The 16,400-nt window shown below is 38.7% G+C and overlaps 1 protein-coding gene across 1 annotated transcript; it reads right to left on the bottom strand.

Moving 5' to 3' along the window:
• Positions 1-715: 715 nt before the first annotated feature.
• Positions 716-12,341, bottom strand: LOC139744489 (arylsulfatase J-like). The gene is made up of 7 exons (XM_071654922.1): positions 12,063-12,341; positions 8,441-8,627; positions 5,717-5,919; positions 3,296-3,503; positions 2,425-2,683; positions 1,633-1,802; positions 716-990 (listed from the first exon to the last, which is right to left on the bottom strand). The coding sequence occupies exons 1-7, from the start codon at positions 12,339-12,341 to the stop codon at positions 716-718; spliced, it is 1,581 nt and encodes a 526-aa protein (XP_071511023.1).
• Between the last annotated feature and the right edge of the window lie 4,059 nt (positions 12,342-16,400).

Raw genomic sequence — 16,400 nt, forward strand, 5'->3', positions numbered from 1 at the left:
AGGATGCAACTAATGTCAATCTTTCATAGACACATGTGAGACTGAATTTTCATAGCTGATTTGATGTCCTGTTTTATAAATAGAACTAGGCCTATACCATTTTCTCTATGATCTTCTATAAAATTGACAGGACTAAAGATTGATAGCGTGCTGTGACAAAATTGTGACGACTTCGAAGAATCTGCACAGGAAATATTAATATCCTGTATAGGCAATTAAAAAGGGGGAATTGAGGTTACAGGGGCATTCCAGACGATTTTCATAATTTCACATCATGTAGTACATAAATTGACATCTCCATGTACAGATTTGTGGAATTTATTGTGGTCCTTGAGCAGAGAAACAATAATCTGACAAATCTTAAACAAATTACACTGAACAGTGTTGATGACATAAATATAGGAGTCTCACATATTTCAAAATGTCACACTGTGATTCCATTACAATACCACTTGCTTAACATATTCACCTGTGTAGAATGTATGCATGTCATGTTCTTTTGTTCTTCCTTGAGCTCCTCAACTCATGCATTCTTTTGGTGAGGCTGCCATGTCATCATCCTTGTTCATTGCAATTTGTAAATTTTGAAAACATTCTTATTCCTCAACCCAATCACTATAATTAAGTTCTGGAACTCTGTGCTCGGTATAACTTATCTATATTTGTTCGATGTAAAAGTCTGAAAATCATCCGGAGGTCTCCTTTAACTTTTTGTCTAGCACTCCCAACAGGTCCAGAGGTCACCGTGGAGGGCGGGGTCCGAGTCGCAGTCCTTGCGCTCGTTGACGGGAGGCACGAAGCGGGTGCTGTTGTAGTAGTCCCACAGACGACCGAGAAGATCGTCCACCACGTCGCCCATCGTGTCGGAGAGGTCGTTCTCCTCCAGTGGGTCAGCGGTGATGTTGAACAGCCAGACGGCTTTTCCCGCTGGATCGTTGGCACTTACGTCAGACAGACCGGATTCAAACGGAGGAAACCAGTCCGTGTCCGCTGAACATGAAAACACAAAACTGATGATGAAAATATTCTATGTATACAATACAGATCAAGTAACGGCTTGCATTGACATGGAGAACTGGAGAGAGGCAAAAAACAGAGAGAAGAAAAAAGCGAGTAGATATTTAAACCGTATCCGGGCAATTATCCCCAGAGGGCAATTACCCCCCCCCCCCCCCCGGCTAAATACTGGTTAGTGACAAGATTAGAGTTAAGATTAGGGTTAGGGTTAGGTTTAGGGTTGGGAGTTTGGGTTAGGGTTAGGATTAGGTTCAGGATTAGGATTAGGATTAGGGCCAGGGGAAGGGACCGAGGTAATTGTCCAGGGGGCAATTGCCCTAGACCCAGTTAAACACATGAATAGATAGATAGAGAGACAGTCATGTTGACGGACAGATGGATCGAAACAAAATGACATAAAGTTGAATTAATATCTTTTATCATAGTCTGTGAAGATACGTCTGGTCTATCCTTAACCAGAAAATACTACAAACTACACGATTTTTACGACTTGGTTGGTTGTTTGTCTTTCTAATTGACACGTATTCCAAAAGGAATACACCTGAATGTTATTTCATGTCCTTTTACTTGTGTTATTGTTTGTATTTTAGTGGTTTTCGGAGCATTTCTTCCTACCCTGGTATCCGGTGATGAGCTTCATGTCCCCCCGTCTGATGGCGGCTTGGATGCCCACGTCAAAGATGAGAGACTGGTTGTCGTACTTGGAGTCGATCGAGCTCGGCCTCCGCATCAGCGGGTCGATATTGTAGACGATCTCACGGTCATCACTACCCGACGTACCATTCCTGAAAGAAGATTTCGTCAACATTTGATTGGTGTAGTCGCAGGGGTTCACTCATATCACATGACCAATAGATTGCTCTGCTGAAGGTCTTCAAATTTCATCCACTTATGTAGTTACTGTTATCAAAGATAGTGTCATCAAAATCATATTTAAATCTCACCGATGACTTGTTCATGTATGCCCCAATATTATGTTTGAAATCGTTTTACTCTGTTCTAAGAGGCCAATTTTAAAAGAAGCGCTTAATATCCATGAGAAAGCTATACATGGGAATGATGGGACAAAAGGCTTTAGGTCGGACCCTTCAATGGATAGGTAACGAGGATGAAATGGCTTTCATTTGTGTATAACAGGGGCACACCCACTTAAGGTTGCGGACTCAAACCAGCGACCTGACAATATAAATTCAAATGAAATTGTGTTACCCACAGAGTCACAGTATTGTTGTTCCTGACATAAAATGGATGCCTTTTAATCAATAAATTTTAGCCATTGAGACGTAATCATGATGAAGTCATGACAAAATAAATCAAACAAACAAACAAACAAGCAAGCAAACAAACAAACAAACAAACAATCACATTCTTCCATTTCTTTTCTTCTTTTTTTAGCTGTTCACATACGTGATGGTGTCCCACATATTGACGCCATCCAACTGTAGCTCTGTCTTATTTATGGTTGCCCCAGCGACGCCTTCGAGTAGTGTTGGAAACCAGTCGCTCACATGCATCAGTGCAGTGCTGGTGGTGCCCCTCACGCTGGCAGGCAGCAAGGGACTGGTGATGAAGCCTACAGTGCGAATCCCTCCCTCGAAGTAGTTGCCCTTTGCGCCCCGCAGAGGCCAATTGCTACCTGCATTTTTGCCCCCGACGCCTCCATTGTCTGAGCGAGATCATTTGACAATGACGTACGTGACAACGGAAGAATCATCAAGGCCCCGGATGTCATTCTCATTAATGCGGAAATTCTTTTACGCTTGCAGCCAAACTGAATCTTATTCATATTTTGCCCATAAATCAAACTTTTACGGAACAGGAATATTGCTTCGCCTAAAGTTGGGTGTAGGCGTCTATCTATAACTATGACTACCTGTCTTCGTGTTTTGTAAGTTAGCAATGGAAGACAGTCGGCTAAATCATTGCATTCAAAAATGGTGAAAATTATTGTCATCGGACACATTGTCATTATAGGACTGCATGCTGGCATCTATGATACGATGTTTAGTCTCACCACGAATGATTCTCTTGCCTATATTAAGCCATTGCATTCTGTCTGGAAAGTGTGGTGGAGACAATTACAAGAAACTGGATCAATTCACTAGATCTAAACGAGGTTGGTTTCAAATTCTTTTGGATATCAGGTTCATGTAAAAACATGAACTTCATAGCCCAAACAATGTAGTTACAATGTTAATTACAGCTCCAAATCAGAGAAATGTGGCTTTTCAACTAGACTGGTTAATGCGTAAGATTCCAGCACGTGATCTATTCTCACCTGACGTAAACACAAAGACGGTATCGTTCCACAGTCCCCACCATTCCAGGGTGTCGATGAGATTTCCGATCGACTCGTCCAAGTACGAAATCATACCGGCGTAGTACCGGCGATCCTTATTCTTGATGATGTTTCGCGGGTATGCGTACGAGTCCGGTACCTGGATCGGTAAGTGTGGGGCTTGGTAGGCAAGATACAGGAACAAGGACTGCGTGCATAATCAAAATGGAAACAGAAAAGATGAACCTTCATAATTATATCCGGAATATCATCATCATCATCATCATCATCATCATCAACTTCCAAGATTTCGCAGCTCGTAAAAATAAATGAATAGATAATATAGATAGATAGATAGATGGATAGATAGATAGATAGATAGATGGGTAGGTAGATAGATAGATTGATAAATAGATAGATAGATTGATAGATAAATAGATAGATAGATAGATAGATAGAAACGTAGATAGATCTAGATAGGTAGAAAGTTCCATAGAAAGATAAACAGACAGATAGACTGATAGATAAATGAATAGATAGATAAAATTAATATCGTGGATGGATAGATGAATATGTATTGATAAATACATGAGTGAATAAATCAGTTAATAAATAGGTCGATAAAATAAATCAAAAAGTAGGCGTGTACTGTTCAAAATCCTTTAAGTCTAGTTTCACAGTCTATTCGTCATTTCGCGCATTTTTTCTCTTTCTCTCTGTCGTCACTATGTCTTCTGGTTTTATAACTTTTTAAATAAATTTTTGTATTGGAATTCCGTTTGATGTCACCATAGTTTTCACAATGAAACAAATCCAAACATTCAACTGAATCAACGTAATCAAACTAAAGAGAGAGAGAGAAAAAACTTCTGCTTCATCGTACAAAACACGCAAATGAAAAGAAAAAAAAAACCCAGCATAACATGCAAGCCTGCTTAACTCTTTATGTGCCATGGTGGAAACCCCCTGTGTGCCACATTATTCTGATACACTACAGTTGTCATGCTTTGAAAAAATATTCTGTTTTTCAAATCTATGGAACTACTTATATAGATTTCCGTTAAGCTGAACATGTGATGAGCAAAGTTGTAGAGAAAATGCCAAGCTTTGCTCTGATGAAGATTGTAAGACAAATTGATGATTGTTTTTCTTTGAAATGACCAGTAACTACATTCATTGCGAAGGTATGACTTTTACACACAAAACAGTGACAGAAACCTAGAATTTCCACGCAAATCTATTAGGGAACACCGCTTGATAATCAATCACTGATAACATGCAAGCTATATATGAGGCAAACGGAAGCTTTCATTGTACTGCTGCATTATTTGGCCACTTATCGATCAGTTTGGGCGGGTTTGTGGGTTTGAGCAGAATATGCGAAGTTGGCACGTCGTCGACTAAGTCGCACGTCCGAACGCGGCACATAAAGAGTTAATGGTACAAAATAGACACATGAAAGGATAGCATGGCATAAGAGCCTCAGTAAACTAAAATCTCATAAAACATTCTTGCATTAATCAAACGAAATCCTTTTTTTATCATTACATCAAAATGATAACCCATATCCCCAAATCCACCCTAACCACCAGTCCCCCTCTCCTCACTCTTCCTACCTAAAACAATTTACTCATCCCTGTCAACACTTGTCACACCCGTATTTTTTTTTTAACACACATGATTAAATTCTCGCAAAATGCCCGCAAAACGAGAACATGATAGTTTGCTCAAAACAAACGAGGCATGTTCCATTGCTTCTCAAATTAAAAAGAAAAAAATCGAGGCCGTTGCGAGCAACACACAAGCATAATGCATACACACATACACCACACACACAACGCTAAACATGCAACCCCCCCCCCCCCAACCGCCCGCCCCTATGTCTTCAGCCCTCAGGTTTTATTCACACTTGAATAACTCTGACTGACGTGTAAATTACCATCTTTCCCCGTACAATAAAAAAATCCTAATCATAATGTGGAAGTGATATGGAAGTGGTAGAAGTAAAGGAGACGAAAAAAAAAACACGACAGCAATGAGAAAATAACTCGTAGATACGGCAAAATCAAGACAGAAAAAGAAAATCACATCTCATCCTCGGCATGCATCATACATTCCCACTTTGACAAATGCATCCAACTGTTCCCCTTTTAATCGCTATCTTATTTTCTTCTTCTTTACACATCCTAAAATACTTCATAACATCATTAAACTTTGGTTCCTCCCCTTCTAATCATCAATATAATTGTATTCAATCCTTTGATTTAAACGAGTTTCCCGATATACCTGTATATATAACAACTTCCCAATTCATATTTCCCAGTTCTTCTGATAGTCTGAATTCAATTTCTGAATTGAAACACACACACACACACACACACACACACACACGAACACACACACACCCAGAAATTCCCTCACCTCATCGGCGTTATGACTACGAATGATTTTCTGGGCCCACTCCGTGAAGATCTTCGTGGAGTACTCGCCTTCGTAGTCGGGCTGGACGTTGGTCTCGCCGTCGCGAAGGTCCATGCCGGTGAAGTCGTGACCGCACCTGCCTCCCGCGTTGTTTTTGTGCGTCACGTTGTGGGAAAAATGGTCGCCACTGCCGAGCAGCTTTCCTGAGTTATTTCGGTAATAATGTAAGTTCAAATTCACTCAACAATCATCTTACCATCTGAAAAAAATGTCGTTGATGTATCATTCATTATCTCCATCTTCTCCAGGTAATTTATACATACACACCAATAACTATTAAACCAATCACTGCTCATTTCAAAACTACATGTATTTACACAAGGGACTCTACAGTACAGGTTGAGATGGGGATTCATGTTTTGAACATTCCTAGGTGAGATAATGAGAAACCTCTTATGAAATATGAAAGAGCATGTAATTCTAAGGAAGATTTAACGCTTATTTGATGAAATTGGTTTTCAAATGGCTGAGATATAAAACAAAATGATAGTAATAAAAGGCGACAGGCCACGCCTTTTAATAGGATCTCTTTGTTTCACCTTGTTTTTTGACATCTCAGCTATTTCAAAACCGATTTTCATTAAAAAAAACTTTTGATATCCCTTATAGAATTGAACGCTCTTTGATATTTCATTGAGTGGTTTCTGAATATCTCGCAAAACGTTAAAAGCTAAATCCTCACCTCAACCAGAACTGTACACACCCTTTAATATACAGGGTGGCCCAGAAAGAACGGAACACCTAAGATGATATTGTTGCAAATATGTCATTATTTTGCATACTATTGGAAAGGCCATTCTTTTTCCAATAGAATGACACGAAGTTCTTTGATTCTGGTTATTGCGTTATGATTTTAGGACCATTTTGTCAACCCTTGCAATTTTCAAAATGTGATTATTTTGCACTCTCAGAGATGCCGAAACCAGCGAGAATTTGGCTTGCCATAGAACCAGTTACGTTAACAATAATTATGTGGAATGTGGTTGTCATTGTTCGTTACCATTGTGAATGAGACGACCTGATGACAATAACACCGTTCGCCCCACATTCTGCACATTAAAAAACGGTAAGCACTATTTGGGCACCCGTCCCGCTTCATCATGAATATTCATCAGGCAGTAAGATACTGTACTAGTAAATGGCAGAACGCTGGATACGTGCCATAGAATGCAAAAACGTATCGCCGGGAAATATGAAAATCTCAAAAAATTGCATCAACGGGGAATGTTAAGACGTCTCTCCGGGAGATGGAAAAATGTTCAGTTTTGCCGGGAAATGTAAAAAATCATGTATTTCCACGGTATTACGGATACATGGAGATGATGAATATTCATGATGAAGCGGGACGGGTGCCCAAATAGTGCTTACCACATTGTGAACGCTACTGGTTCTATGGCAAGCCGAATTCTCGCTGGTTTCGGTGTCTCTGAGAGTGCAAAATGATCACATTTTGAAAACTGCAAGGGTTGACAAAAATGGTCCTTAAATCATAACGCATTGACCAGAATTAAAGAACTTGGTGTCATTCTATTGGAAAAAGAATGGCCTTTCCAATAGTATGCCAAATAGTGACATATTAGCAAGAATATTGCTAGAATTAAAGATCTTAGGTGTTCCGTTCTTTTTGGGCCACCCTGTATTATGATTATTTTACGTCTCCTTGTGGATGCCCAAGGTCTCTGCCGTTGCTTATTCGATGTGAACATTTTTTCCTTGTTTTTTTTTTCAGTCTCTCTACGAAGGTGCTGTCGGACATCATGAGCGCCCAGCATATTTTTCATTTGTTTATTTTTTATTTATTTATTCATTTATTTATTTATCTATTCATTTTTATCTACTATTTATTTATTAATCTATTCTATTTATTTTGTGGATTTTGTTTGTTTATTCATTTATTCATCCATCTATATATTCATCCATTTATTATTCATTGAATGTCTTTGACGATCGTACTTGCATAGTGTCACTGTCCTTATAAAGTGCTACCACCGCCACAAGTCCCTACCAAGGATCGTCCAGGGAGGTCACCTCGATCTCTGGTTAAGTATCCGTAAGGAATGAATGCACTTTAAACAATAACAACGACACAAATTTCCCTCTCTATACGTTATTTTTGTACGTTGAACGCCCCGGGGTTGAAAGTACATCCGTGTTTAGATTGTTGTATAGGTGACATCCCTTATTAACCTTGATACGTCAATCGTATCAATGATGAAAAGCCTGTAAGTGTGTATTGACTTCTAAATAAGGGTACCGTCACTTTGTTCTCTTTCCAATTCTTCTCCTTATTTTCTTGACATTATTAAACTACGTAGGGGTCAATCCTAATAATGAATATACAAGCCATGCACGCCGCCACAAAATTTCAAGAGCAGGGTGACAAAAAATAATGGACAAAAAAGAGTCATATATCGTGATGTGATGTTGACAACTCACTATTAAAGGGAGAATGTTGAAAAGGATAAAATGTATATAATTATAGTATGATTGATGATGATGATGATGGGGTGATGATGGTATTGATAATAACGGTTGTACAGTATACAGTGTATTTAAAATCATAGTACTAAAATCACTACTAGTCATAATTGAAAAAAAAAATCTAGAAGTTGAGTGGAGTAATGTCAAAATACTGTACTGGCCCAAATTAATGAGCGCCCTCACCGAAAAATGACTGGAAACCCCGGTTAATTGGCCAGCATGCCTTCTTGTAAAAACCCAGATGCCATTTACCCACCATGTGGGTGGAATAGTTCGCCTCGGTCAATTTATCGGCCAATGTGGCATCGTCCAGAGGAAGGCACCGGGGCTTGACCGGGTCGATCACGAGGTGCTGCTGACCATTATGAATCTAGGCGACGGAATATATAACATATAACGAGTCACCGTTAGCATTAATAATTGGATTGTAGCCAAAGTTGGATCTTCAGCCTGTATTCATTATGATTTATGTTGCAACACCTCATCATAATCTGCTATAGAATGGCGGCAAGGAATGCTTGTAGATTCTGAAATTTAAATGAGTAATGCTTGCAATGTGTTTCTACATAGACTGATTGTGCAAGGAAGGGTGGCAGAAAAAAAAAAACATAAACGCTTTTAGCATTCGATTGAAGGCTTTGTTTGATGACTACAGAAGAAACGGAAAATGCATGACGTCAGTAATTAACCCGGAAACCTGACGTCAATTATGGTTAGATACACTCCGGAATATCTGTTATGATAAAAATGTCAGTTCGGCAGTAATTTCAAGTATAACTCTGACAGAGCATAGGCCTATTTCATAGTGTATCATTATGAAGCATCAGTGCGAGAAAGTTTTGAAGTTCTCGTAAGCATTCTAGCTGTATACTAGCTAAAGAAGATTTCATAAGTTACCAATTACGGGCAATGACCAAATAACCAAATTTACCGATACAGTGCATGCTATAATATTCTGCGAAGTGCGTTAACAAACATTATACCCATACACCATCCCATTGCATATGCCGTGCATATTACGAAAAATGCATAGGCTTATACAGACGTTCCATTTATAGGATGCCACAAATTGACTGGTCTCATTTACTCACAGTACTGAAATAAATTGAAATCTCACTTATGTACTTTTAATACAAGATTTGCCGCCTAAATGAATAACCGGTTCACTCACATGTTTTATTATAAAATGTAGGCTACTATAACAACATGCAAAATCTTGTTTCTTTTCGGCGAGGAAGATGCATTTAGAACTCACAAGGGAATCACAGCACGTAACCTCATTAGACTCACTCATGGAACCAGTCCTCTGATAATTATTATATACCTATACACAAGACTTAATTCTCAGCGTTTGCGAAGATGAGTATAACTATAGACTAAGCTTTTTATCATAATACCCTGCATCAAAAAATGAACACAAAGTCGCAAGATATAGATTTTAGTTGAGGGTAGATTCTTAAAGAGCAGACTCTAAGCTTTACAATGATGTATAACTCAATTCAAATGGACTCCTCAGAATAGACAACTCGGCGGTAATATCCGCTACCCATGACGATGTGTCATCGTCCATGATGGCCACCCTATCTATTATAATGTGGTCTGCACTCACTAATCTGATCTGATCTGATGATTACAGTATAGTTGACGAGTGACGACGATCGACGATGCGACGAAGAGAATGCGTAGTCGTACGAAGTATACGCAGCTAGCTACTAGCTCATGCGAACATCACTCACATTACACAAAACGTACTGTCCCGCGCTCAGCAAGCGATCGCGAGCAATCGAGATACTATAGCGCGATACATTGCTTTAGGGATGTCTTGCGCACACACACATTTCGCTTCGTAGCAACTTCGGAAGCGAGTTTACGTGCTGCCGCCCGCGGCTGAAATATGTCCATGTATCCTCGCGACTGGGTGTCTTTAAAGGCAAGAGATCCGAATTTCTCCCCGTTCAAGTGTTCAAACAGGAGTCCCCCAGGGTTCAATACTAGAGCCATTGCTCTTTTGTATGTTCATCAATGATGTTCCTAACTTAAACTTTAGTACTTCGACTAAAGTATCTCTCTATGCAGACGACACGGCAATATTTCACCCAGGACGTGATGCTTATAAAGTACAGGAACAACTCCAAGCAGACACTCTACTCCTCAGTAAATGGTTTTTAGACAATGGTATGATTGTTAATTTAGACAAAACGAAAGTTATGTTATTCAGACCTCGCCGAGGAAAACAGAGACATTCTCTTCAAATTTGTATGAATGACAGGCCTTTGGAAACTGTCACGAGAATCAAACACCTTGGGGTAATCTTTGAACAAACTCTTGACTGGTCTCCCCACATCGATGAAGTAGTCACGAAAATGTCTCGTTCTGTTGTATGTATACGAAGAATCAAATCGTGTTTGACACGTAAAATCATGAATCAGTTGTATTTTTCTTTCATACTTCCACATATTGATTACTGTTGTGCTGTATGGGGGTCATTAACAAAGACAAATTTAAATAGATTGCAACGCTGTCAAAACAAGTATGCTCGTGTAGTATTGAATGGAGGTTATTACATGTCAGCGCAAGCTCTTACTCATATTCTCAAATGGCAGTCAGTTGAACAAAGAATTCAATATCATTACTGTGTCCTGGTGTACAAATTATTACACAATTTAGCCCCAACGTATATAGCCAAACTTGTGACCAAACGCCCTACTACTTATACCACTCGTTATGCCCTTTCTTGCCAATTACATATACCCAAACCTAGAACTGAATATAACAAATGCTCCTTCACATATGCTGCAAGCAAATCGTTTAATGAGTTACCCATTTTTATTCAAACAGCCTCCTCATTGCAAACATTTAAGAATCGTGTACGCCAACATCAGTCTCTCATTTGATATAAACCCTTTACACTAGCTACGAATTATTCAGATATCTATTTTCTCTGCTCGTTTTATGTTCTTTCTTATGTGTTTTATGTTCTTTCGAACCGATTGTTCTTTAGCTGTATCATATCTATGTTTGTTTTGTTCTTGTTTTTTTTTATTGTGTGCACATGCAATGTAATTTATATCAACGCAGGGCTCCCTTGTAAAGCAGGCCTTCGTGGCACTGAATGGGACTACCCTGCTTTTAAAGAAGACTTAATAAATAAATAAATAAATAAATAAATAAATAAATAAATAAATAAATAAATAAATACTATAGAAAGAAAGCACACACTCTGGAAAAGTGTGAACTGAGAAAATAGGCTCTGAAGTGCAGGGTCTATTCAAGCGCCTAATCTTTACCAATCTGTGCGAGCTGTGTAATGAAAGGGGCAAAAAACAGGAAGTAAATCACCAGAGCAACAACAATGAAGAGATTACCAGATTTCAGCTGAAATTGAGCATGTTCTATATTAACATACTATTTCGTGCATGATTAATGCTAACTTTCAAAGCAGCAGAGTTATCCTTTCAAGAGTTATTAGATTTGAAAGTGAAGAGTGTGTAAAGGATTTCAAGAAATGAAAGGGGGACTCTAATACATACCTGATCATTCTATATTCCCCCCAAAATGGGTTGCAGAAAACCTGCTGAAAATACATTTTGCCTTTCATGTCATGATCCTAAACTTAAGAATAATGTAGAAGAAGGGTAGCTCTTTCGGAAAATATGAAAAACTCAAGATTGACTTGGTTGACCCATTTCGCCTTTTTTTGAGTCCTCACATAAAATCCAGGGGTGGAACTTTTCGTTCGTTTTGTGATGCACGGTCACATAATTTATTATACAACTCGTATAATGAAGGAGAATCATTTGCTCACCAAATATCGCCCGGTCAATAACATGCTACGTGTAGGGGTGCACAAAGGGGCAACATAGTAATTCTCCAGCTTCACTCCGCGACCGGCTAGATCGTCTAGTACGGGCGTCTCAATCTCTGACTCGTTGCTGTGGTAACCGACATCGTTGAATCCCATATCATCGACAATCACGAACACGATGTGCGGGGAGGGTGGAGAGGCATCGGCGACGAAGCAGGCGATGGTAGCGACTACGGCTACTCGAAAGCAGGTGGAAATCGGCAGCGTCATTAGCACCATTTTTGCAGCGGGCTATTGACTAACTTCAGCTACTGGCAATACGAAATTCTTTGTACGTCCGTCCCTTAGTTGACTTCAATGCAACAAACATAAATGTACTTATCCCGTTAGCGTGACTGAGTACTCGGGGAAATAGTGACCGGACTCACTGGTGGAGGCATTGATATAGGACAGGCAAAGTACTCAATCATGGAGAAACTATCCCCGCTTGAGCGTTTCCGCAAAGTGAGTTTATACGCCTTGTTTTGTTTTGCTCTTTTGTTGCTTTGACATCCTATGATTATTTTTGTTGTTGTTGTTGTTTTGGGGTTAAGATCTGGTAATATGAAGCTCAGCTAGATTTCCCGCTTCAAGGTTTGTGGGATAAGCTTTCATCAATCAGTGCATGTACACTTGAAATTCAGTGATATCGATACCGTTCTGTCCCTTAACGAGGTCACCGCTCTACATAACAATATCGCGTCTATCGATTAGTCACAACGAGGAAGCACAAAACACATTATTATTAAGGCTACCTACTTTTGTTTCGCTGCTTTTCTTTCACGAGCTTTAATTCACTGTTGCAAACAAAAACGATTTAATAAGTAAAACATTCATATAGACCGTGATAAGCGACAAAGCACGCAATAATTTTCAGGAGGAATTTAATGTTTATTTTAAGAAAATCGGTTTTAAAATGGCTGAGATATCAAAAACAAAGAAAAAGAAAGCGATCCTAATAAAAGGTGTGTCCCACCTTTTATTAAGATTTCTTTGTTATAGATTTAGGCCTATCAGCCATTCCAAAACCAGTTTTCATCAAATAAACTTTGAATTCCTCTAAGAATTCATGGTCTTTCATATTTCATGCGAGTTTTTATCTGAAAAAAAAAAATTTGATATACTATATATATATAATATATAATTTAGCTTATGATTAAAAAAACCTGATAGAAATCTCAAACCCCATCTCAATCGAAACTGTACTTCCCCTTTAAAGTAAGTCTTATAGTTTTAACAGAATAATACGTTTGTGTGTACTTTTCCAGTCGTTTAAATTCATTTTCAGCAATACATTAATCATTGTTATAATCTTATCTTTATCTTCAAAGCGAGGAGTGTAACTTTGGAGTATATAACCGGTGATTAACCCCGTCCGTTACTTCCGGTGAACTGGAAAGAGGTTATCACTATCATGACTATACCCTTAATCGGGGTCATAGTGTGAGTAATATTCGTTGAGTTATGCTGAGTGTCCGTGTGCTAGTGAGTGTGTATGTCAAATTAATGAAATAAATTCGTCTTACTGAAGTATGTATAATCACTTAAACTTGTGCATACAGGAATACCATGTACACGTGTACATGCATATAAATATTTGGGGGTTTGTCTTGCTAATGCAAGAAGTCCACGGGATCTTGATTTCGGGTCTCCTTGTATTTTATACCTTCGCAAGATACATTTCGCAGCAAAAAGAAGTGACGTAGAATGGGTCAAGTTCTTGTTTGAAAGAAACATATTTCAATGCAGAACAACTTGATCACATCTTGGACACAACTTAGAACGAGACATATTATTACACCGGTCCGGGCAATACACTTGTAGTGGAAAATAGATATTTTATGATCCTTTATTAATCATAATTTTCAGTAGGCATAGACATGGCGAGTATAAACGGTGTAAATGCAGTGATCTTTTATAAACGTCTTCTTCAACAAGTACTATCAGTGATAGTGTTTAACTACTGGTATGTCCAACAATGCTCGGTCATGTTACCCTGCACTTCATTGATTAGATCACACACCACACTGCTAAATACATGGGGTAAAGTTTGCAAACCTCCAAGAACAAGCTCAAAATTATTCATTTTCGTGCTTCCACCAGGAGAAATTCATTACAACACACTACACTCGATAAAAAAATCCAGTTGGTTGTGTTTGTCACGTTTGTGTAACTTGCTACGACAGAGAAAACACATGACAACCCAGCACGTATACATTTTACACAATATGCCGTACTAAGTACATCTACGTGTGCTTATACTTGTAACGTACTATAATGTACTGATAATGTAATAATGTTTTATTGGTACCCTGTACCATTTCGCACATTCCTGTAAACAGGGGAAAAGTAAAATATTTTGATTTAATCAATCGATGTAATAACGCGCATAGTTCGAGAATTCCATAGAATTAAACTAGGACGAATAAAATCTCTCTGAAAAAAGAATTGCACGTTTGAATGCCAAATAAAAGTACTTTCATCCCTCATATACTGCTACCATAAGTGTGATTAGCAGGAACAATAAATCTTGTATTTCTCATTACCCCTGGCAGCCATGCTCGTACACTCTTCCAACATTAACGTGGTTTAAATTAAAAAAAAAAAAAGACTGATAGACAAAAACTGAACAAAATCGAGCAAATTGGGACAATCAATTCATGAGGTATGATTTTACGGAATCTTCATTAAATTAATTTCTAAATGACATCTCAGGCACTCCTTTTACGCCATCAAAAGAAGAATATTACATTGCATTTTTTCATACACAAAATACAAGTTTTGTTCCATTTCCTGAGATGAATTGCTGATAGTCTGGCATTCTTCAGTCATACACGACAAACATCAAAGTCATCTTATCCCTGATACAGGAGTTACATTAGAATAAAGAAAAAGCAATCGTGTAAAACGACAAATTTGTGATTTCTTTTTCTCAGTACATGTATCATGAGAACATTGAATTACGCGATGACAATCAATACTGCAGCATAATCACCTAAGAGGGCAGCACATACGAATTTAATCAGAGGTCGGGAAAAAAAATACTGGCAACTTTTGATTTAATTCCAACTCATTGCATGAGTTTTTCTTTCACATTTTCCCTTCATTCTCTAAATCTGTACAGTAATGTCACAAACAGCCTTTTGCAAAGGCAGCTCGCTATAATTTCAGCACACGCACACACAGCGCGCAACCAGGGAGTTCGCTCCCATCCACCCGCCGTATGCCACCGTAAGGCTAACCCTCATGCAACTCGTCACCGGCACTGTATTGTCGGAGGCCAACCAACTCCTCGCCTCCCCCTTTCCCCCCCCCCCCCCCCACCTTCCCCCGCCCCCGAGAAAAAAAAAAATCCTGAAACAAGCATAAGCCGAGAATGGCTCAATCATAATCATAACTGCAGGACAACAGGATCCGTGTCGCAAGGAGGTATGTAATCATTATGAGATACTGCAGTTACCATGCCTGCAATCAAAATGGTAATGTTTGTATGGTAATGTTTGTATGGTTAAGTTTGTACCACTGTTATACAGCCATATTATAAAAGAAAACTAGAAATGTCGCTATGGCGACTGGTATGCCTCCACTATAATGCATGATTCTCCTAATAGGTGTATAATACAATGTCATCACAATGTGTGATGACAGTTTTACATAACTAGCAAAATATTGAAATGACAGGTTTGTCAGAAATATCTTGAATGTTCACTTTCTTGAACTGGGTTTGCTATAATTGTCTAAGAGTGCAGGTACACATATATGGGGAATTGAGGATTTTTACTTGACTTTTGACCGACCCTTTTTATAAGTTTATGCATTGAGTAATTTTCAAGGTATGAAGAAAATGTGTAATTACAGTATAAAATAAAGAGTGAAATTTTGAGGAGTTGACCTTGGCCTTTGACCTGTGACTACTGACCCATGACCCCTAAATTCCCTAGATAATCCCTGCCAGTCAGTGCATGCGTATGTAACCAAGTTCCATGAAGATACATTGAACCATTTGCGAGAAAAGTGAAATTGTAACATTTTCACCTGACCTTTGACCTTTTGACTTCTGACCTTATGGCATGAAGTTCTCTCTGGAGAATCTTAACGCAGTATTACATGCCTACACTTAGTTTCAAGAAAATATCTTTGGGCATTGCATAGATATGGGGGAAATAGCAACATCTTAGCATTTGACCTTGACCTTTGACCTCTTGCCAATTTCACTAAAAAACTACTCAACTAATTGCCCCATCATACTTCATCCTTGGACCAAGTTTGGTGAAAGTTGCTTCATCCAGTTTTGAGTTA

This window comes from Diadema antillarum, unplaced genomic scaffold (assembly GCF_040938485.1).
Source record: "Diadema antillarum isolate AM-2024a unplaced genomic scaffold, OU_Dant_1.0 seq00001184_RagTag, whole genome shotgun sequence".
Taxonomy (NCBI): domain Eukaryota; kingdom Metazoa; phylum Echinodermata; class Echinoidea; order Diadematoida; family Diadematidae; genus Diadema; species Diadema antillarum.

Bases quoted from the DNA above. Each gene is read 5' to 3' on its own strand.
- LOC139744489 (XM_071654922.1), bottom strand. From the start codon at position 12,341: ATGGTGCTAATGACGCTGCCGATTTCCACCTGCTTTCGAGTAGCCGTA. The intron at 3,504-5,716 runs GTGAGGGAATTT...TTATGCACGCAG, and splicing joins GTAGTCATAACGCCGATGAG to TCCTTGTTCCTGTATCTTGC. The intron at 2,684-3,295 runs GTGAGAATAGAT...GATCTCGCTCAG, and splicing joins CGTCTTTGTGTTTACGTCAG to ACAATGGAGGCGTCGGGGGC.